Consider the following 22,333-nt stretch of genomic DNA (forward strand, 5'->3'; position numbering starts at 1 on the left):
ATTGGTGTCACGTTCTCCATAGCTCCTCTGTTTCAGTGTCTGGTGTCCTTTCTCTCCATAGAGGTTATGGGTGTGTTCAGAAAATCTTTGTTTTCTGGTGAGAGCTGGGCTTGACTGGTGGATCAATTATAATCTGTTCCATGCTAGTGGTAATGTTCCCCGTGGGGCTTGTGTGCCAGCTGGGGACCCCTGAGGGGATTCTTCTGGAACGGAAAGCGAGCAGTAAAGCATCTCCTCACATTCTCCCAGCTGTGCCAAGGCTGCTCTAGGTAATGTTGAGACCTGCTTCCCACACAGGTGTGCCAGTGGCCCATTGGGTACCCAGGGGAGGTATTTGTAATGCTCTTGCCTTCTTCCTGTGGATAGCCTCAGCATGCAGAGGACCTGTGGGATTGGGAGGTGGCACCAGCCCCAATTGCAGGTGACCGTTTCAGGATACAGAGGCATTTAACCTTCTTAAATCACATTTAAGAAACATGCAGGCACTCTTGGGTGGCTCCTCTGACCTGTCAGTTTGGTGCTGCTTATAAGGTATTGTGAGAGGGAAAGTATTACAAGATGGACCCAGAGGAGGGGACCATGTCCTGGAATATTTTCCAGGAAGAGAGTAGGTTAGAGGGTTTTAAAGATTGAAAGCCTTGTCCCTGCCCTTGGCTGGACATCGAATGCCTCCAGACACACCATGTCTGGTTCCAGGGCCAGGGGACAGGCAGTTCTGACTGGCTCCTCATGTCTCTTCACAGGTGGGGCCCTTGTTGAACACAATGATCAAGGGTCGATACAACTAGCCTGCCAGGAGTCGAGGCCTCCTGCCAGGTGACTGCTAGCCCGTCCACACCGCTTCATTGATGAGGACAGGAGACTCCAGGCGCTAGTATTGCACGCTGCACTTAATGGACTGGACTCTTGCCATGGCCCTGGAGGCAGGTGTTTGGGGCAAGGCAGGGTGGTTGGCACTCCACTCCCATTTGGAGGGACTTCTTGCCCTTGCCTCTGTGCCCCAGCATCTTCCCTCTCTGCCCCCTAAGGTCCTGCATTCAGTGTGTGGAGTCCCAGCTTCTGGTTGTCATCACATCTGTGTGTGTCAGTCTGTCACCCTCAGGATGTGTGTGCGTGTGTGTGCATGCACACGCGTGTATGTATCTGTTTCTTGCTTTCTCCTGGGTCAGGATGGCGCTGCTGGCCCTCAGCCCTGTCTCCTGCAACCTCAGTGCCTCAGCCTGAGAGAGAGGAGATGGTCTTGGATGCCCACCACACCTGGGCTGCAGGGCCAGAGCTCTCCTGACCATCAGGTCAGTCTGCCTCCTTCCAGTTTTTGCAGAGTCAGGCTCTAGGCTGGGTGGGAATGGCCACCGGGACTCTTCGTGGGGAAAGTGAGAGGGAGGCTTGCCTCTATGAGCCTAGGTAGGCTTCCTGTGAGAGAATTAGACAAGGTTCTGACTCGGACCTTTAAGCTCAAGCCATACATAGAAAACAGCCTTGGGATACGAGAACCAAGGATTATGTATAAGTTCCAAATTGCAGACACATACAGCTTCTCTCTTTCAGCACCAGCTCTTGGCTCCCTGTGCTGAGTACCAAGGGAGTCCTCCTGTAGTGGCTTCTCTAGGTTCTAGGGGTATAAGCCTCTGTGGATGTGTGTGTGGTGTGTGTGTGCATGCATGTGTGTGTCCACACTGGCCTGCCTCTCTGCTTACCAGGTTTCTCCACTGCTTAACCTTGTCCAGTGGGACAGACAGTGTGAGCTCCAGGGAAGTACCGCCTGACCTAGCCTAAAGCTTTTATACTTAGTTTTAGCCATTGGACACTCTTCGGGTCTCACTGCAAACTGCCTGAGGCTGACTGGCTAGAGCGTCCAGGCCCTGTGACCCTCACTCCCCAGGCCATGTCCTCTTCTGCAGTCCTTCCTGGCTGAGTAGATGAAATGGGGTCAAGCTTAGGCAGCTAACTTGCCACTGTCATCCACCTCAGGGCAAGGACAAAAATGTAGCCTTGCCTCTTAAAGCCAGCGCCTCTGCCAGACCCCACTGTAATGTTCCACAAACACTCTTGAAAGTCAGGGCAACCGATGGAGCACAGAAGTGGAATTTTTTTTTTTTTTCCTGTTCATTGTTACTTGTGGGAACCCGTGTCAGGGCCGCAGCTTATAGCTGGGCACTGCACCACTTGAAGGGCCATCAGTCACGTGACTCAGTGGAACTGGGGCCCCTGGAATTGGGCAGTGTGGTGGCCCTGTGTCTTCTCACCTCCAGTCCCATCTCCATGCCCCTTCTTCCTGGAAGGAAAGAGGAGCTGGAGTTGGAAAACTGATTTTATTCCCCCCCCCCCTTTTTTTTTTTTTGCCAAAGGTTTACTTTCAGTGTCTGAGCTGTGGCTCTAAGTCCCGAAGCTCAGTTTACAGTTACAGCGCACTGATGGACTGAGAGGGTGTGTGTATGTGTGTGTGCATCTGTGTGTGTATTTTGGGGAGGGGCGTCTATTTGTAGTGCCCCATTCCGGGGTTCTCTGATGCAGCGTGGGTGTGCAAACACGGTACCTTCTCAAGTGTAGTTCTTTCAAATATAGCCAATGCTGGAAAATATGATTGCAGTGATCTCCATCCCTCTATCTCTTTTGGGAAAGAGGAGCGCAGCAAAGAAAATAAGGCAGACAGATGATAAACTTGACCACAGTCAAACTTTGAAAGATAGATTATTTTCATTTTCCTTAGCAGGTCTGCTGCATTCCTGGCTCAGCCCTCAAAGATGAGGGTGACGTACGGCAGGAGGCATGTGCCACTCAGCTGGTCCTTGCTGGGTGCTGTGCTGACACAGGTCTGACCTAAGGCTACCAAGGGGGAGGATCCTTTATAGGATTGGTCCTGATCCATGGATAATATAATAGTGACCCTGATAGTTAGACACCTGCCTAGTGCTCTCATCTTGTTCCTCACTATCCTGCAAGGTGGGTATTCTCACTTCACAGCTAAAGAGATGGGTTCAGAGCAGTTTCAGTGATTAATGGCATTAAGGATTTAAACCTAGTGCTATTTGGCTGCAAACCCCCTGCTCCCTTTCCACCAAATTGTTGGTTCTCCTACCTTTCCTCCTCCTCTGCACTACAAGCCATCCTCGGATCTCACCCCGCTGGGCAGTGCCCAAGAAGATGCATGAGATACAGCTCAGGGTAAAAGCTCTTCTGGGCTCCAGCTAAAGACCTCTTGGGAAAACTACTGGGAAGCCCTGTAGAGTGCTGGGAGGAGCTGTGGGGAAATGGAGTTCTAGATCCTAGTGCATTTTTTGTGTGTCCTTGAATGAGCCCCATAATTTCTCCCAGCACACGTCTGCACCTATGAGATTGAAGGTTCAGTTCTAGATAATAACTAAGAACATTGATTCATGTTCTGCTGCTTCCCTTTCCCCCAAGGAAGAGATCTAGGCTCCTTCCCTCACTTACTTAGATTAGGGCTGTTCGGGCTCAAATTCTCCTTGCAGCTGAGGAAACTTACCTGCTCTGTTGCTTACTCCTGTGCTGGCCAGCAGTGTAGAGGCAGACACACCAAGGGAAGGTGGGCCTTTGGGCCTGAATGGAGGTCAGCCATATTGCAGGCTCCCATTTTTATACCAGCAGGTACACAGGAAACTACTGTTTTGTGAAGTCAAATATTTGTTGGGGGGTTGGAGTTCGGGGGAGGGAGGGGGGCTGTTCTGGGCATCAGTTGAGCAGATGCCCAGGATGCCTGGGGGAGACCAGCTTCCCGTACAAATCAGAGCTCTAAATTACAAGGTTTTTACCAACGCGAACAGTTGGGGGAAGTCGTCTGCTCTCATTTGCGTAATGGTTTCTGTCACTGGTGATTAGACACAGGATGAAGGAAAAGAAATTTGACAATTAGGAATGAGCGATCATTAATCTGAATCTGTTAGGAGACAGAGAGGGGAAGGATCCTTATCAGTGGGCCAGCCCAGTGTGGGGAGGCCCTCCCTCTGCCCCCACCAGAGACTCTTGGGCCACGTACCCTTTCGTTGTTCCCACGAGCCGACTGAGCTGATATTTCTTGACAGGCTAGGTGGGCCCAGTCCCCAGCCTGAGGTGGATACAGGAATGGACGCGTATAGGCATGAGCCATCAAAGAGAGAGAGATGGGTGTCCATTGCAAGTGATAGGGCAAAGGATAACAACAGAATAGTTGTGACATGCTTGCTGTTTGTGGAAAAATTTTTTAATTCAACACCCCAGATACCCTTCTTGTGACAAGTATTTGTTATATTCTAACGCTACAGGGTGTGGAGAAAACCTAGTTTTTATCCTGTAGGAGCTTCTACTTAGTTGGAGAGGAAACCACATGAAACAACCAGGGGTTTTGAAGCCATGAATCGTGCGCCCTGTGAGGACAAGATGAGAGATTGTTGAGAGATGAGGAAGATCAGTAGAGAGCAAACCTCTGGGCTCCCCAGGGAGTAATGTTGATTCTTCCCAGTCAGTTCAGCCGTAGTTGTTGCGTGGAGGGCACTGAGGCCCCACCCAGATATGTGAACAGGTAATGAGATCACCTCCAGTGGGCTGAGTTGTAAGGTGTGGAGAGTCCCAACCTGGATCTTCCCAGGTCTCTGTGGTACCTGTGTTCATTCTTCCTCTGTCTTCAAACTTCAGGGACTGTATTAATTTGCACTAGTTGGTATTTGTTCCTCAGTTTTGTGACTTGTATGTGGTGGGTTCCTTAGATTAGAAGCTCCCTCAAAGATTGGGGAAAAGGGTGGTTCCTTGTCTCCTGTCAGAATGTGAACTTCGCAGACAGGACTGTTTCTCTTCCTTGATAAGTTCCCTACCTCTGTGGCTTCTACCCTTCCAGATCGGATGCAGAGTTTAGTAGGGCTGCAGGGAATGGCCCTCAGTGACTAGTTTTACCCAAATAGGATGGATGCCGGGGTGCACTGAGAAGTGGCTCATGGGGTTCCAGGGGCCCTGGCCTTTCAACCCTGTTCTTGTCCTTCCCTGGGACCTTCGGTGCTCGTTCTCCAGTCCCTGCTGACTTCTCTGGTGTCCTCTCAAGCTTCCTGCATTGAAGAGATGTTCCAGTTTCCCTTTTCAGGGCTCCTCCAGTTTCTCCTACTCAGCCTCCCTCTGTCCAGTCTCCACCAAGGGCCTTTTTCCTGAACGGGTGTTGCCCTCTCTTCAAAAGCTACGTCCATGGCTGCAAGTGTTGGGATAGAGTTTCTCTAGGATCCCTCTCCCTGGGATCAGCCCTGAGCATGTTTGAGTCATCTTCTCTTCTGACCTGCGGTTAGTCTGTTTGTTCTGTGCCTACTCTGCCCACGTAGCATTCCTTTGTTCATTCTGTGTAGCCTGTTTAGCTTTTCTAACTCTGGTGGCTCTTCTGCTAGTCTTCAGCCATCTGTTTAATCCTCACAGGTCTTGGGGTCCTTAGTGGAGACTGAGCACTTTTGGTGCGTTTTTAGGGGACGAGGCCTTAGACACTAGCAACCATGAGGCCTGAGGATCTATGGCCAGTGGCGCCTCCAAAGATGGGTGAGGGGAGGGTACCCAGAGTCTTGGATAACGGAGAATCATGAGGAGGGATTGGGTAGGAGAATCCCCAGGAGTGGGGCCAGGCCTGGCAAGCCAGGGTGGAAGAAGCAGTTTTGTGTTTCCATCCGAATGCATCTGTGTGCCTTACGGTCCAGCAAGCAGTTCAGGGATTGTGGTCATCTTGTGGATGTCTCCTGGTCTGTGATATCTTTGGCTATGCTCTGAGTCACCAAGTTTGGCTGGTCTCCGCATTTCAGCGCTTGCTGGGACGGAAACAGCATGTTGAGTAGTTTTGTGTCTGGAGCGAAGGTCTTCGATGAGACAAGCCACGGAAGCTGGGATAGCAGGTGAGGGACCAGTGGTCAGCTTACCCAGATTGTCTTTCCACTCCTCCAAGTGTTTAGGCACAAAAACTGATTAAAGAAGTGAAAAAAACTAGGCCTTGCCTTCTTCCCCACCCAAAGTCTGGGTTTTAGGTAGTATTTTGGGAAGGGGCATGTGTCCTTACCTTCCAATAGAAGCAACCTAGCATAGTGTTTTAAAGCATGGATTTTGGAGTCAGATGTGTTTGGTTCCGGTTCAGATTTCTAGCTTTGCCACTTATCAGCCAGGTTTGACCTTGTTGATTGACTTTACCTCTCTGAGCCTCAGTTTCCTCAATTACAATGATATGTGTGGGGGGCGAGGGGGAGTGTTGAAAACATCTACCTCAGGGTTGTTGGATTAACTGAAACGATGTTTGTAAAGCTTTAGCACGTACCTGGCAAGCACTTAATAAATGGCTGTGGTGGTGGTGGTTACGTTTATTATGTGACTTATTCAGAAACTTTATTTCAGTGATTTGTGAGCAGATTTCCAGTGATTTTTTTTTTTTTTCTCTCAAGAAAACCATAGGAAAGAACAAGGAACATGCCCTGGAGACACCCACATCGAGTCGCAGGCAGACAGAAGGGCTTTGGTACCCAAACCTGTCCTAGAAGGAGGGAAACAGGGAAATGCCTGATGCCTTCTGTCTAGACAGCCAGACTTTACCACTCTCAACACCAGCCCAAGGCCAGGGTGAGAAGTCATCAGGTATGAGCTCTCCTTACGCTATGTGAGGAGTGAGGGCATCTGAAAGAGTTTCCATCACCCCTGTAGAAGCTCTTGCCAGTTTCCTACTGTGAGACACCAAGGCAGTCAAGTCCGACCTCCTTGGTTCAGTTTTATTCCATGCTCTTCGCTGTATTTAAATTATATGTGTATTAAGATAGCTCTGGGGTAGAGGGGCTTTTAGAAGAGAATCCAGAAAAATATCAGACTAGAATCTTAACAGCTGCCATTTGTGGAGTGCCCTGGAGCATTTCTGTTCCAGACCCGGTGCTAGTTTGTGCCTGTGTGCTCTCAGTTCAGTGGGGGCACCAACCAGGCAGTTAACATTACAGATGTGCAAAGGAGAAGCTAGGTGTTCACAGCAGGCTTCCTGCAGGAAATAACATAGGCTAAGCTGATATCTAGAAGTTAACCAGAGGTTGGGGAGTAGCGAAAGGCATACCTTTCTTCTCTGGCTTCTCTCCCAGTTCCCAAACAAACCCTCTGCTCCTCCATGTTTAAGGGTTCTGTTAATAACACCTAGAAAGGAGCCAGATGATGGACCCTAAAAGAAGAAAACCCTTTGGTTAGCCACAGAAATCTTTGGAAATCATTTTGGTGGCTGGCCCAAGTTTGTCCTGGAGTACAGATGGATTGGACTTGCTCCCTTGCAACCTTTCCACTGTCCTCTTTCTCAGAAATCTGTCTGCATTCTGGCCTCTGGAGCCACTCTGCCACCCTACTTGGAAGAGATGCTGGATACTCAGAAGTCAGCCCGAGGTATATTCTGGCTGCCTGGAATTCTCAGCTTCTTCCACACTGACATCCTCCTGATTTCTTAGGTTTTGTCTCCCACTTTGAGCCACTCCCTTCCTCCCCACTATGAGCTGAGCCTCTCTGTAGTGCCCCCTCTGTAGCCACACACAACCTCTTGCCTCTAACCTTGGTCCCCAGCCCCATGGGTGAAGAAGACCCCTCTCTAGCTTGTGCCAAGTCATTCCTAGACTATAGGCCATTCTGTAGTCGCTTTGCATTCACCTCTTCACTTCTAGATTTCTTTGGCTCCGGGCCCTGAAAGCCTTCTCTTTGGTCCTTAAGGGCAGCTCTACTCCTTAACCCAAAATGTAAGCTATATCTGGGCTGGGTATTTATTACCTCTCCAATATAAAGTGTATAGTGCAACATAGGGTAGTGATTGAGAATGAGGGCTCTGCATACCTGACTTTGAATCCTAGATCTGTCATTCTGTATGACTTGGGCAAAATGACAGACTGCTTGTAACTCCTTCATATATATGGGGATAACTACTACGTTGCCAAGGCTATATGAAATACGGTTTGTAAAGAAAGGCTTAGCAGAGTGACTATTTGATAGCAAGCGTCAGCCCTTCTGTCTTTCAAAGGCTTCACCTCTTCCTCATCTAGCTTTCCAGCAGCAGGTCCTGCTTCCAGTCTCAGGGTAAGTCTAGTTGTCAACTCATGAGCAGAGCAGAGGTATGAACTTTCCTGCTTATGTTACGAGTCCCTGCCCCTTCTCGGTGACCTGATTCACAGAACCCTATCACACCACCATCACTGGGAAATGGTCTTCCAGAATCTCTCTTCTATAATATTAAAACAATGGCAGTGACAGTAGAAAATGTCAGAACTGCTGCCAAGGGGTAAGAGGCACTGAAGGTGTGTGCAAGCTGGCGGCATCACAGGCAGGGACTTTGAGGCAAGGAGATTGGTGCAGAGGCCACCATACTAGTTGATAGGCAGCAGGACCATGGACTTAAGAAGGTTCCCTCTAAGTTTTCAAATAGTGAGCTTTTGACAGTGGTGGTTGAGCAACATCCTACCCACTTTATAGTCAGTTTGTGGTCCTTGATCTCACAAGGGTTTGTGTGATGTCTTAATAAGAATAGAGGCATTAGATGTGCCTCCCGGGTTTGAAATCCCTATTTGCTGCTTCCTGCTTCCATCCTTAGGTGAGTTGAGGGTTCTTGGTCTTGGCTTCTTCACCTGTGAGGGTTGGGAAATAGCACATGGCTTGCAATATTGTTACACGAGTACGTGGGAATGTTGTAAAAATACCAATTCAGTGTGGGCACTTAGGAAGTGGTTTATTATGAAGACCCAAGTGTCTTTGAACGGTGTTCAGTTAGTATTTGGAGAGAAGGAAACTGCTGGCAGCAGGGCCTTTTGGATCCTACTGACTCAGGATACCACACCTGAAGCAGAATCTCACAGGAGATGGCTTGGTGGAAGAGCAAAATGGAAAAGATCATAAGGCTTTGGAAGAGCCTGAATGTCTGTGGGAGGAAGGGCTGGGGACAAAGGTGGTTTTGCCAGGACGGGGTCTTGGGGAACAGAAGCAGAGACCTAAGCTCTAGTTTACCACCTAATTCCCAGAAGGAGAGAGGAAATGGGACAGGAGAGTGTCTGTGGAGGACACTGGCTGAGTGAAAAGGAAACAAGGTTCAAGGGCAGTGAACCTACATGTAGATGTACTTTTCACAGGCTGGTTGACTTTGGGGATGTTTGTGTCTATGCTTCAGTCTTCATATTTAAAATTGGCTAATACTGCTACTACCTTGCTTACAGTATAGATGGGACAGTATACATGAAAATGCCGTCTAAACAGAGTACTGTGTGTTTGTTGTTGGGTGGTTGTTGGGGTGAGGGTCTAGGAGAGCGTTTCCAGAATGGATGAGTTACAGAATTGCAACAGTTCACAGGTTAGAGCCTCCCACGTTTTCAGGAGGAAGTAGTAAAGCAGCGTTTCCCACCAGTACACTGTTCTTTCATCCTGCCAATGTTTGACTAGGAAGGATTTTGATTAAAGAAGAAAAAGCAGTGTGGTGAGAAAGGGCAGTTTTGGAGTTGGCATGGACTCGGTTTGAATCTTGGTTTTACCATTCCCAGCATTGAGATGGTCAGATAACTTACCATCTCTGAGTTTTGGTTTCTTAACAGGCCTCTTCATGTGGCTGTTGGGAATGAATGAGCTGCCTCACTGCCTAGTACCTATCTAGTAAGTGCCCAGTAAATGTTTGTTCCCTTTCTTTCACTTCTTTTCCCCTTAGACAAGAAAGCTTCAGTTTACCCAGCATAAAAGGGTCTCAGTTATCCATACCTTAATAGGAACAAGTAATACCAGATTTCTAGGGTGAGATCAGTTGCCCTTTAAGGCAAGAAAAAGGCAAGGGAAGAATTGTGGAGAAGGGGGCACAATCCCACAGTGTTGAGGGTGCAGTACGGGGACTCTCATTATTGAGTTGGTACAGGGGTGGATGAACAAAGGGTGACGTTGAGAGGTGAGAATTTCAAGAAAGAAGGTGGGTGCTGGGGCACTTGGTTGGCTCAGTCGGTTAAGTGTCTGACTTCGGCTCAGGTCATGATCTTGCAGTTTGTGAGTTCAATCCCCGCATCAGGCTCTGTGCTGATAGCTGGGAGCCTGAAGTCTTCTTCGGATTCTGTGTCTCCCTCTCTTTCTGCCCCTCCTTGCTCACACTCTGTTTCTCTCTCCCTCAAAATAAATATTAAAACATATTAAAAAAAAAAAAAAGGTGGGTGCTGACTGCTAGAGGGAAAGCCATTCGAGCAGAGGCTGTATGGAGTGGAGGACAGAGTGAACTAAGGGTGAGAAGACCAGAGTTCTGCCAGAAGAACCTTAGGAATAGTGACTAAAAGTCAAAGTTATGAAGATGTCTTGCCTTCATCCAGCTATCATTTCAATACCTGTAAGAGTTGTGGTCCTCTCAGAAAGGAAGAATATAAAAAGAAAGCAGTTATCCTCAAGATGGAAAGACATGTTGTTGTTTTTTAAGTAATCTTTATGACCAACGTGGGGCTTGAACTCACAACCCTGAGATCAAGAGTCACATGCTCTACTGAGTGAACCAGCCAGCTGCCTCAAGATGGAAAGACTTCTAGATGTTTTTAGAGCCAAGGATATGCATTACCCCAACCAGGGTATATGGTAGCCCAGTTGGGGTTCTGGTCTTCTGTGAGAAAATGCAGTTAGGTACTGAAGAGCATAGAACTCAGGGATGATTTGAGTGGCCACCTCTTTAAATAATGGAGGTCCTTTGGTAGGTCTTTCCAGAGGCTACAAGTAGGACTTTCTGGGTCCCATCTTACAATTCAGTCACTGGTCCAACCAGAGTTTCTGGTTTACACCTTCAGCCATCTGAGAAGGTGACCTCAAAACTATATAGGGCAGCATCAGTTGCCTCTTTGATAGGTAGGCACGAATCTTTTAGCACTGGAGGACTTAGAATGAAGGCTAGTAGTGTTTAATTAAGAACATCAAAGCCACAGCATTACTACATTTGCTTTTAAGGAATCTATACTTTTTTTTTTCATTTTTAAGTTTATTAATTTTGAGAGAGAGCAGGCCAGCAGGGGAGGGGCAAAGAGAGTGGGAGAGAAAGAATCACAAGCAGGCTCCGAGCATTTGGCACAGAGCCTGTTGCAGGGCTCCATCTCACAATCACAAGATTGTGACCTGAGCCGAAATCCATAGACGCTAAACGACTGAGGTACAGAGGTGCCCCTGTGCCATTTGTATTAAAGAGTGTTGAGTAATTTATTTAGGCTTGAATCTTATGTTGAAATCTTGCTAAGTTTCTATATAGTTTTGGAACATTTTAAATGATTTAAGATTTGCTATATTTATAAACTTAATTTATTGGAGACATAATAAGTACTTGGGAAGGTTTATTTCAGTCAGATAAATGAAGCACTTGAGGAAATCAAATACATTAACCTTCCATTAAACCAAATTCCTTTGTTTCATAAGCAAAACTAAGGTTTATGTAACTCTGAAAGTTGAATATACCTTTTAAAACTAATATCTTAAAACTAATATTCTCTACACAAAAGTCACCCATATGGATATCAGAAAACTCAGGGAATGTAGTATTATCACAAAGCCAAGTCTTTAGCCTCTCCAAGTACCAGGTAACTGGCAGCAGTTAATTTGGCCAACATGGGTCAAATCAGAAATACAGACATGTTTTCTTAAAGTTTTTTTAATTAGCATTTAAAATCAATTTCCATCTAAAAAGCCAGATTTTGGCCTGTCTAGAAAATCAAAAGATCTGACAATAAAATTTATAGGACAATTGGCTGGAGCCGAGTAGCTGCCACTCTTTTGGGGGTGTTTCTTCCAGTTTGCTATAGTCACTGTGTCTCTGGTTTGTCTGGTTTATCCCTGGTTTGTCTCATTTCTGTGGCCTGTCTGGCCCCATAGATTTTTAAGCATGTGACCCCTGAACTAGAGGTTCTGAGGTTTCCAACATCTGGTTCATAGCCTTGGGTAAGGGCTCAGGAAAAGTGCAGGCCCCAACCTCCTCTCTGTTCTTGTCTGCACTCCAGCTAGGCTGTCTTCCCACCTGGATTGGTCCCAGGATGGGATTCAGCCCCTCTAGGAAATATGTGAGAAATTTCCAGGCTCAGACTTCCCTGTTTTGATGCTCTTTTCTATGACCAGACCAGTTCCAGGCCTTTTCTTGCCCAGACATTTTGCCTAGGCACTTAAATCATGTCTCAGTTCTTGTGAATTTCCTGATCACCTTTATAATTTGACCACAGCCTCACTTTGGTTTGGTGTGTGAGGGTTCCTCCCCTCCCCTCCCCCCCCCCCCCCCGCCCCCGCCCGGGTTCTCTGCTTTAGATTATACCTGCTCTCTCTAGCCTGAGGTATGGAAGATTACTGACAGTTCAGGAGACATGAGAGGTGAGTTTTGGATTTTCAAGAGAAAGAGGCAGAGGCCAACCATAGTTTAGGGAGGCAACTAGTAGCTTTTTAGAGGAGGGAGGCTACTGCATATATGTGAAGGCAGAAGAGAAGACAGGAGAGAACTTAGGTGTGAGGATAGGGTCTCAGAAGGCACAGGGTGATAAGATAGGAAATGGCAATAGTTGCTTAAACTCAGGGAGATCCTGAAGCTCAGAAATATCTGCAGAGACAAGAGATACAGGAGGGAGCACCACTGGGGGCCTGTAATCTCCTAATGTTACAATTAAATAAATAGCACTATATACTTTGGAAAGAGGGCATAGTCATGATATTGGGGTCACAGCCTGGGGCAAGAGAAATTTCCACCAGTGCAGCTGATAGCCTCTCACAGTATCTGTAGACATAGCAGAAACATCTGAACCAAATGGTCATGTTGCTTGGTGAAGAGCCGGACCCAGTGAGGGCTGATTAATGGATCCATGTCCTCCTAGGCCAGAGGGAAGTCTCCAGCAGCATGCTGTAGGGATCAGTCTGGGCCTGTGTCCTGTCTGACATTTTTATTGACAACTGACCAAGGCAGCAGGTTCATCAAGTTTGCAGGTGATAGAGCTGGGAGGGGGCAGCTAATACTTTGCATGAGAGAGTCAGGATTCAAAATGATTTCAACAGGCTGGAACACTGGGCTGGAACCAACAAGATTAAATTTAACAGGGATAAATGTAGAGTCCTGCACTTAGGTTAAAACAAAATCAATGACATAAGTACTGGGCGGGGTGCGGGCCCAGCTTGACAGCAGTTCATGAAGAAAGACCTGGTGGTGGGGGGGGGGGGTTAGTTGACTGCAAACTCAATAGGAGTCAACCATGTGATGTGACTGCTAAAACCTCTAATACAGTCACGAATTGCATTAACCAAAAAGCAGCCAGATCAAGGGAGGCCATCACTCCACTGCTTTCTCAGATTGTCAGGCCACCTCTGGAATACTGGGTCCTCTTTTCTAAAGGAGGTCAGTGACAAATGAGAATATTTTGACAAGCAGCCAGCATGGCAGTGGGCCTGACTACCTCCAGAAACTTTCTAGAAACTCGGGTGCTGAGCTTCTGGGATGAAGAGCAGGGGTGTATAATCAGAACCCAAACAAAGATACAAAGTGTATCTCGAGCACTTCTCTGGAGGTTGGGAAAAAATCTGGGAGTCTGCTTTCCTCCCATCCTGTGGGTACCCACAGACATTGGCCTGTGAGTCTCATCCCAGGCCTTTCTTAGTCGGAGGACTAAGGGTTACTTCGATGGGGTCTAGAATGGGGATCAGCATGGGAGTAAGTAGGAAATGGGGTAGTGAAGTGGGAAGGAAGCTGCACATTTGCATCTCCAGCACCACCTTTCATCGTTCTCCCCCGGGATGTGCAGTCCCCATTTTGGTCACAACGTGGCGCCCTCGCTCCACATGGATCCTGAGCCAATGGCGAGAGCGGAGTGGGTGGCCTGGCTGCAACTGCACCTGCACTTTCCGCACTCCCCACTATGGGGAGCCCACGGGGGGGCACTCAGCTTAGTCGTGTTTGACTTGGGACTTCTGTGTGGCCAAGAAGACGACTGAGGTGAGGAAAAGCTTGCCCGGGCACAAACGTGTGGGATCCAGATGTGGCTCCTATTACGGCCACATACTCCAACCTGAGCTACTCCGCACATGACCTCTTGTCTGCCCTGGCACGGAGCACAAGCTGCAGAGGGCTGCTTCTATGGCAGGAGGGTTCCTGGGACACCAAGGACTCCATCACAGTGGGATCTGGGGTGAACCCAAATCCCCCATAGTGACTGGCTGTGTTACTGTCACCAACTTACCTAAGCTTTATATGTCTTGGGTTCCTTAACTGAAGTAGAATAACAATGCCAAGTTCATGGAGTTGTTAAGATTGAATGAGGCATCTAGGGCAATGATTCTGAACCGGTGTAGGAATCATGAGACAAGATTGTAAATGTGATTTCTGACCCCACCACCAGTCATTTAATAGTTCTGGATGGAGCCCAGGAACCTGTTTTTCTAGCCAGTTCCCCAGGTGATTCTGATGTTCATGGTTCTCTGACCACATTTTGAGAAATTGACCTAGGACATGGAAGGTGACCTAGTTAATATGCATTAGTTCTTGGAGCCTGTAGGAGGGACAGTGGGGATCATCGGGCTGGGCTCGCAAGAGTACACAGGCTTGCTCTCCAGATAACTGTAGCCTTGATGGAGAAGGAAGATGGGTCTGGAGATGGGGATATGATATTAAAGCTCAAAATGGATGTTTGAGAACTGAGAAGATTGGGTATACTGAGGGCTATAGAGGAATTGGAGTGTTGGCACTAGGGCTGGGGGCCACTTGATGGGGTGTTGGTGTATTGGAGCACTGGGTGTAATGTGTTGAAGGGAATGGGGTTAGAGCGTACTGGGAGGGGAAGAAGCTGAGAGGTTGAGGTGGAGTACATTGACGTTTTCTTGGAGGACTGGAGATTGAGGTTTGTTCTGTCATGATGGTGCCAAGAAGACATAATGATGGAGACTGCGATGCTCAGTGAAGCCCCGTGGGGGCAGCCATGCTTTGTGATTTGTGATGAGGCATTGAGCTCAGCCTTCTAACTTTTTTTTTTTTTTTTTTTTTTTTTTTTTTTTTTTTTTTTTTGAGTAAGAGGGAGGAGGATGCTCCTTAAGAGCTTCTGGGGGAACTTTCTTGCCCCCAGAGGGCATAAGGGTGTGTGTGTGTGTGTGTGTGTGTGTGTGTGTGTGTGTGTGTGTAGGAGAAGGTTAGCTTATGCAATGAGATTTTCAAAAGTTCCTTTCTGGATTTCATGACTGACTTGAAAGGAGTCAGTCCCCAGGACACACTCATCTCCTCTGCCTACACACACAATAACATTTGACCTGTGTAATTTCTCTTGGGGCTCAACTCCCCAAAAGGGGGCACTCTTGTCAGCAGCTCGCAAGCATGTGGATGTCTGCCAACTGAAAACACCTTCCGGAAACTCTGAAGACCTTCCCAGAGGAACATTCTAGAAAGAATCCTCAAATTCAAATCCTTGAACACTGGAGCTGGAAGAGAACTTAAATACCATCTGATGCAGTCTCCCTCAGCTTGGTCCTGAGGGATAGACACCTGTTGCGGACACTCTGGTTTCTAAGTTTCTGGGGACCCCAGAAGCTGATGTGGGAGACGAGACTCACAGTGAAAAGGGAGACTCAGTAGAGTAGGGTTGTGGGTTCTGCCAGTAAACACCTAGGTCAGAGGGGGATGAACACCTACAAAAGAAGGTTCCCTAGAGCGGGGTGACTAGGCTGCACTTTAAAATGGGTAGGATTTATTTTTAGTTATTTATCTTCTATAATTTTATGAAAAAAAAATACTGGATTAGAGGGTGGGACATGTTCTGCCACAGAGGAGCAAAGCTACAGAGGCCTGGATCCATCTAAGGTTTGGGGAACAATAAAGAGGCCACTTGGTTAGAGGTTACTGATCACTGCTGGGCAGAGTGAGAGAAGGGCAGGAAGGTCTGGGTGCAGCAGGAGGTATGAGGCTGGAGGCCAGAGGAAAGGAACTGGATTGGGCTCATTGCAGGGACACTGAGGATCGAGTCTAAAGAAGCAAATGAGAGTACCCAAGGAGATGGAGAGAAGAGGGCTACAGGGACAGGTGTGAACATGCCAAAGAAGCACTTCCCAGGGCATCAAAAATTTAACCAAGAGAGTAGAGGCAGACATGGGGTGATCACAGGCTTGAACTCTGAAGAGTTTGGAATAGGAGGTGGGGGTAAGGAAGGTCATTAGAGTCGGTGATTAAGAAGTCAGCAGAATGGTAGGGGCTAAAGTGAGTTGGTGGAGAAGAGATCCGGGCAGCAAGGTAGACTATATAGGCTATCCTTTGAAAAATACATGCAGGACTGGAGGCAGTCCATTATTTTGAAAAGCTACAGTGAAGCTTTGTTAGAGGTAGAGAAACAGATTTGTGGACAGAGGAGAAGAAGCCATTGGAGAGGAAGAGACTGATGTCACTAGAAAGACAACACCGGGAAGAACCAGTTATAGAAGGGAAAGGAAGGACATGGAAACAGCCTAAAAGGTCAAAGCCTCAGATGTGAAGAAAGGGGTGAGGTGAGGAACTCCAGTTGGACCCAGGCTTTGATCTAAAAATAGTCATGATTGAGGTCAGCTTATTCAAGTAAAAGTGCCTGGGGTGGGGCTGGGCTGGAGGAACATAGAAGAAGGCAATGGTGGAATCAAAGTAGTCTAATGTCTAACATGTTGCCCAGTGGTGCCAGGACACAGTGGAGCTGGGCTGGGGTTGGTCTTGGGCAGGGTCTGAAGCTGTGCCTTTGGGAGCAGGATGGAGCAAGCCAGTCACAGTGTAACCATATTACAACTGTGTCAGGAGCCTAAAGGCCAGGACACCATGAGGGCAGTGAGGGACCTTGCTAGGGGAACAGAGGGACAGCTGTCAGATCCTGACCTACGGGGGCTTGATGGAACAGCGGCAACCATACAATGTGGGGGTCAAGGGCCTGGATTCAAATGTGAGGAGTTACTGTTACTCCTTTTAAGTATCTGAGATGGATTCTGAGTGGAGAGAAAAATGTAAGGAGATGCATAAAGGGAGCATTGCTTTGTACTAAACACTGTTCTATATAAATGAATTTAATTCTCACAAGCACCCCCCCCCCCCGCCCATGAATTAGGTGCTATTATTATTACCATTTCACAAATGAAGTTCAGAGAGGGAAAGTAGCTTGGCCAAGGTCACATAGCCGGTTGGTAGCAGAATTAGTATTTGAAAGATTTTTTTCTGACTCAAGTGTCTATTTTCTGCTATGCCTTTTATTAGCTGCTTACCAGGTAGGTGACCTTGGATAAGTTAACTTGATTTCTCTCCTCACTTTCCTCATAGAGAGTACTACTTACGTAAGGGGATGCCATTAATTGGTATTATTTTATTGTTGTCTTTGTCCCTTACTGCTTCTCAACAGAAACTGAAGACTTTGAGGAAAGTGAAGGAAGGTCCTGGGGCACAGGTCATTTAGAGAGGGTCAGGTAGTGGGGGAAAGGTAAAAGAATAGGATCCAGCCAGTGGTTCTCAACCAGGGACATTTTTGTTACCAGAGTGGCCTGGAGGAGCTATTGGGTTTTGGCATTTTGGTAGGCAGGACCCAGGAGTGTTAACAGTGGGCAGTCACACCCCACTTGAGAACATTCAGGAGAAACCCATCTGGGAAGGATGCTTTGAGGTTTAACTCCGAAGAGTAGCAGTGCCAGAGATTGGAGCAGCTTGAGCAAGTGCTGGACGTTTGGAATGAACTTAGAGATATGTAGGGGCCTGGGAAGGATCAGACCCTGGTGGAAGCAAGGCTCCCTAGAGGGGAAGGTGGAGAGGTCTGCAAAGGTAGGCTGGGGCCAACCCCCTTAAGGCCAGGCTAAGAGGTCTGGACACCGAGCAGGAGAGGTAGAGAGCTGTGGGGTTCTGGGTGAGGGGCAGGTTATATTTAGGAAGATACTCGTGCAGCCAGGGAAGAGGTTAGGGAGAGTCTGGAGACTCGTTAGGGGATTGAGGCCAAACACTGGCAAGAAACAGCCATGAGCTGGACAGAGTTTGGGGTTGGAGTAAGTGGAAACACTAAGGAAACTCCCAGCATGAAGATGCATGAATGGAGAGTGGCTGGGGCTGGATCTGGCAGGCACTGACCTGGGAGGGAATTCTAGGGGAGGTGGGCTGGTTTGGGACCCATGTCTGGTGTTTGGGACATGGTGATTATGGTGGATTTAAGGTGATGATAGGGAGGAGAGAGATGTGAGGAGCCAGAGACACTGTTCGAAGTCAGGACTGAAGTACAGATTTGGGAGTCAGTAATCCACATCTATTGAGGGCTGTTCTTGTGGGGTTGCTGGTTGAATTTGAAGTCCTACTTGCGGATACATTGGTCATGGGAGAGGATGTGAAGTGCTACAATCTTCAGATAGCCTGGCCTTCTCTGCACATAAGGGAGGAAGAACTGCTGGGAGAGAGGCCAGGATACTAGGAGGCCAAGAGCTTCCTGGAGGCCTCACTAGTGCCAGGCTCCACAGAGAAAAGGCCCAGGGTCTGACTGCTTTCAGAGCAAGTGACTTCAAGACAGCAGCAGGGTGGAGGGCAGAGTCAGGCAATGGAGCCACTGAGGAAAGGGGGTGGTAGGTGAAGGTGGCTGGTGAGTTGGAGGTTTTGGAGTTCAAGATGAGAGGGGCAGAACTGGGGTTCTGAAGGCAGGTTAAGAGGGTGTATTTGAGAGAGGCAGTGGTGAGGCTGATGGAGGGGGGGAAACCAGAAAGGAGGTTCCTCTATGATCTAAGGGGTTCCCAAGTAACTATCCTCAACTTAGGTACAAAGTAATGGATTTTTCCAGACTCAATCCTCTGGCCTTTCTCTGCACACTCCCCAACCCCCCAGTTTAGGCTATTTCCTCTGTTCTTCCTCAAGAAACAGAAAAGAACAGGGAGCCCATGTCCCGTAACTATTCTGATTCATCTGGCTTTCCTACCCAGCCCTCCAGGCTCAGTGATTTCCTGCGCCTTCAGTCTTCCCTTCCCCAGGATACAGTTTGTTCCCATTAGGTGACCTGACCATAGAGTTTTTTCCTATTTGGGAAAACCCAACGTGTGTGGGCTTTTCAGGAAGCTTGTAGACCACCCTGCACTCTGCTCCCCCTTCCTCCATAATCTGCTACTCCCATTCAGGCCAGACTTGCTCTTTATTGACTGGTCAAGTTGATCACCTGTCCTTCTGGGAAGTGGTGCCCTGATCCCTCCCTCATCAGCTCTCTGGTGTCTGAGTCTGTCACCAGAGTTAGAAATCAGCACAAAATGTTGAAAACTCTCTTCTCTAGGACTCCTCCTCCAGTTGGGCTCATTCAGTTCTTATTGGTCTTTTCCTCTGTTGATTCTGCAGGTGGGGTTCCACTTAGGTAACTTTGCAGCATGTGCTCTGGTATCTTACTGTTTTGGAACCATTTTGCTTCTGTTGCATTGTGATATTCTAGAATGGAGCTAGAGATCACCTAGTACAGAAGTTTTAAAGAATATATTTTTTAAAGCTTATTTATTTATATTGACAGAGCAAATGGGGGAGAGGCAGAGAGAGAGGGAGAGAGAGAATTCCAATCAGGCTTCACACTGTCAGTGCAGAGCCCAACACAGGGCTCGAACTCACGGACTGTGAGATCATGACCTGAGTCGAAACCAAGTCAAGACACTCAACCGACTGAGCCACCCAGGCGCCCCTCAAAGAATATTTTAAACTTTAGATTCTTCAATTCTGAAAAAACATACAGCTAAAAGTAGAAGTGGCTTTTATCAGCAAACTTGCTCACCCTTGCCCCAACCTTTGCCCACAGCAGCTTTGATGCTCCTGAGAACCCCTAGAGTCCCACAGAACACATTTTGAAAGTCTGATGCCTTAATTTATAGGTGAAAAAACGGCCCAAAGAGATGAAGGGACTTGCCCAAGGTCACACAACAAGAACAAAAACTCAGGATTTTCTCAGATCCCTCCCAGTTCTAGCATTCTAGGACTTGTTAACTTCTAGCTGAGCTGTCTCTCTGGTGTTCTTTTATGTTCTGTGTTGATCATTCATTTACTTAGCAGATGTTTATTGAGCACCAACTATGCACTGAGTACACAGGCCCTCTGGACTATTAGGTACCAGTCCTGGTAGTGAATGGAAGCAAAAGCAGTCACTGTCTGCCCTCATAGGGCTTTTGGTCTAGTGCCAGAGGTAGAAAAACTACATCTGTGGCAAGTACCACGAAGAAGATCAACGGTGTGAAAAGGAGGACTTGTAAGTGGTTATCAGTCCATTTGAGCTGCTCGAACAAATATACCATAGACTGGGTGGCTTATAAGCAATAGAAATTTATTTCTCTCGGTTCCAGAGGCTGGGAAATCTAAGATCAAGGTACTAGCAGACTTGATGTGTAGTGAGGACACAATTCCTGGATCATGGGATGACCATTCTCACTGTGTCCTCACTTGGTGAAAGGAGAGAGGAGCTCTCGAGTCCCTTTTATAGGGACACTAATCCCATTCATGAGGGCTCTACCTTCATGACCTAATCACTTCTCAAAGGCCCCACCTCCAAATACAATGACATTGGGGATTAGGTTTCAACATATGAATTTGGGGGGGACACAGACATTCAGTCTGTAGTAGCATGTGAGATTTAACCTAGTTAGAAAGTAACCTGGAGGCCAGAGCTAAAAGTAAACTGGGAGAATAGAGAACCGAAGTGTTCCAGGTGGAGGGAGCAGCATATGCAAAGCCCTGTGGCCGGAGGGAGCGAAGTTGGTGGGGGAACAAGCGAGGCCAGAGTGTAGTGTGGGAGGCGGGAATGTGGGCAGACAGGCGGCTGGCTCCGTATACCAGATGAGGCTACAAGGGCTGTTAAAGAGTGCTGGGGCTTTATTCGAGGATTAGATTGTTTCGAAAAGATGTCTCCAGTTGTAAAAGTTAACTGAATGCCCTGTCCCCAACCCTGTCTCAACTGACTTCCTTTCATTCCACCTCCTGTCTGCTTTTCTGACTTCAGTCACATGCTGCTTGGGGTGTTCTCAGCAGGTCTAGTTTCCACTTTTTGTGGCATATGCATTTCAGCTGTAAGGTGTACATGTGCATTTGGTGTGTGAGTGTGTTGCTACTGTATCATTTATTCATTCAATAAATATTAAGTTATTAAGTGCTGCTATGAGGCAGGTACTGTTCACTTGTCACTATGGGCAACCAACATGATGAGTGATAGTGTGTCTTTGTGTGTGATGTTGGTGCATTGTGTCATTACGCATGAGGGCTGTATGTAAATGTGTTGGCCGTATGCTCAAAATGACGGCCACCGTGGGTAACCATGTAAGGCTCCTCTAGGTGTCATTATGTGTGCCTATCATTTTGGGTCTTTTGTCTAACTTGATGTAATAACAGCAGGTGTGGCTGACGTTGTGGGTGGTTCTGTGTGTTGCTGTGTGATGTGAATGTAGGACTGTGATGTGTCTGTGTGTCTGGGAGTGCAGCTTGGGAGACCTTGTCTCCTGCAGTAAATCTAGCGGAGAACAAGCTTCCTGAGACTGTTGGAGGCGCTCTCCACAGCCTCTGGGATGATTGGTGCAGGGAGTGGAGCCTCCCCCGCTGGCTGGAGCTGGAGGCAGAGGGGAGAGGAGGGCGCCTGGGCAGGCCTGGCTGGCCAGACAGGGCCAGATTAATAAAGCAGGACCTGGGAGAGGGCAGGCCAGGGCGGGTGGTTTTGGCAGGAGGCGGCTGAGATGAAAGTGGTCCGACTGGCGGGCAGGCAGGTGGCCTCTCCCCTGCCCTGTCAGCACTTTTTAATGTCCCCTCAGTTAGAACGTGTGGGAGGAGTGGGGTGAGGGAAGCTGGAGCTCACCTTTCCCAGGCCCTGGAGGAGGGGCTGGGGCAGCCAGGAGGTGGGGTGGGAGGAATGCGGTTCTAGGTGTAGCTGAGAGCAAGAGTCCCATGCCTCCTCTGTCCCCTCAGTGTGCCTGACCTCCAACTATCCAGGGAGGCAGGACTAGGAAGCAAATAGAGAAGCAGAAAACAGAGAGGGAATGAAAGGGGTGACTGAGACTGTGCGCCCGCACGTAGGTGACTGTACTGTCAGAGTAAGCATGCGAACCTGCCTAAACAGATGAGAGGAAGGCTGAGGTCGTGAGAGTATGTGAGCAGGACTGTGTGTGTGTGTGTGTGTGTGTGTGTGTGTGTGTGTGTGTTCAGCGCTCTGCTTATGGGAATTGAAATCTTAAAACAGGAGGCTTGCTTCCTGGTGTGGCCTGTTGCTGGTGTGTGGCTTTGGATAGGTCATTTATCCTCCCCGAGCTTCGTCCCTTCATCTCTGAAGTAGGGATGAGGGTACCTGTTCCACAGGATGATTGTTGGGCTTAAATGGACTGAAATAAATGGTCAACTGTAAATCTCTTTATAAACGTGTGGTATCATTGTTAATAATTGCATGTGGGGCGTGTTGGGTGA

The 22,333-nt window shown here is 48.0% G+C and overlaps 1 protein-coding gene across 2 annotated transcripts in view; it reads left to right on the forward strand.

Annotated features, from left to right (window-relative positions):
* The window catches only part of HIF1AN (hypoxia inducible factor 1 subunit alpha inhibitor), a 29,774-nt gene extending 8,730 nt beyond the window's left edge, over positions 1 to 21,044 (forward strand). The window contains exons 8-9 of one of the 2 annotated variants that reach the window (XR_009252523.1): positions 744 to 6,582; positions 7,278 to 21,044. Coding sequence is in view for 1 of the 2 variants with exons in the window: in XM_058697495.1 (XP_058553478.1) it covers positions 744 to 788 (45 nt within the window). In the remaining variant the exon portion in view is untranslated. Of the gene's footprint in view, positions 1 to 743 lie in introns of both variants that reach the window. The other variant, XM_058697495.1, reaches the window with a different exon arrangement.
* Positions 21,045 to 22,333: the final 1,289 nt, after the last annotated feature.

Source organism: Neofelis nebulosa, chromosome 13 (assembly GCF_028018385.1).
Source record: "Neofelis nebulosa isolate mNeoNeb1 chromosome 13, mNeoNeb1.pri, whole genome shotgun sequence".
Taxonomy (NCBI): Eukaryota; Metazoa; Chordata; class Mammalia; order Carnivora; family Felidae; genus Neofelis; species Neofelis nebulosa.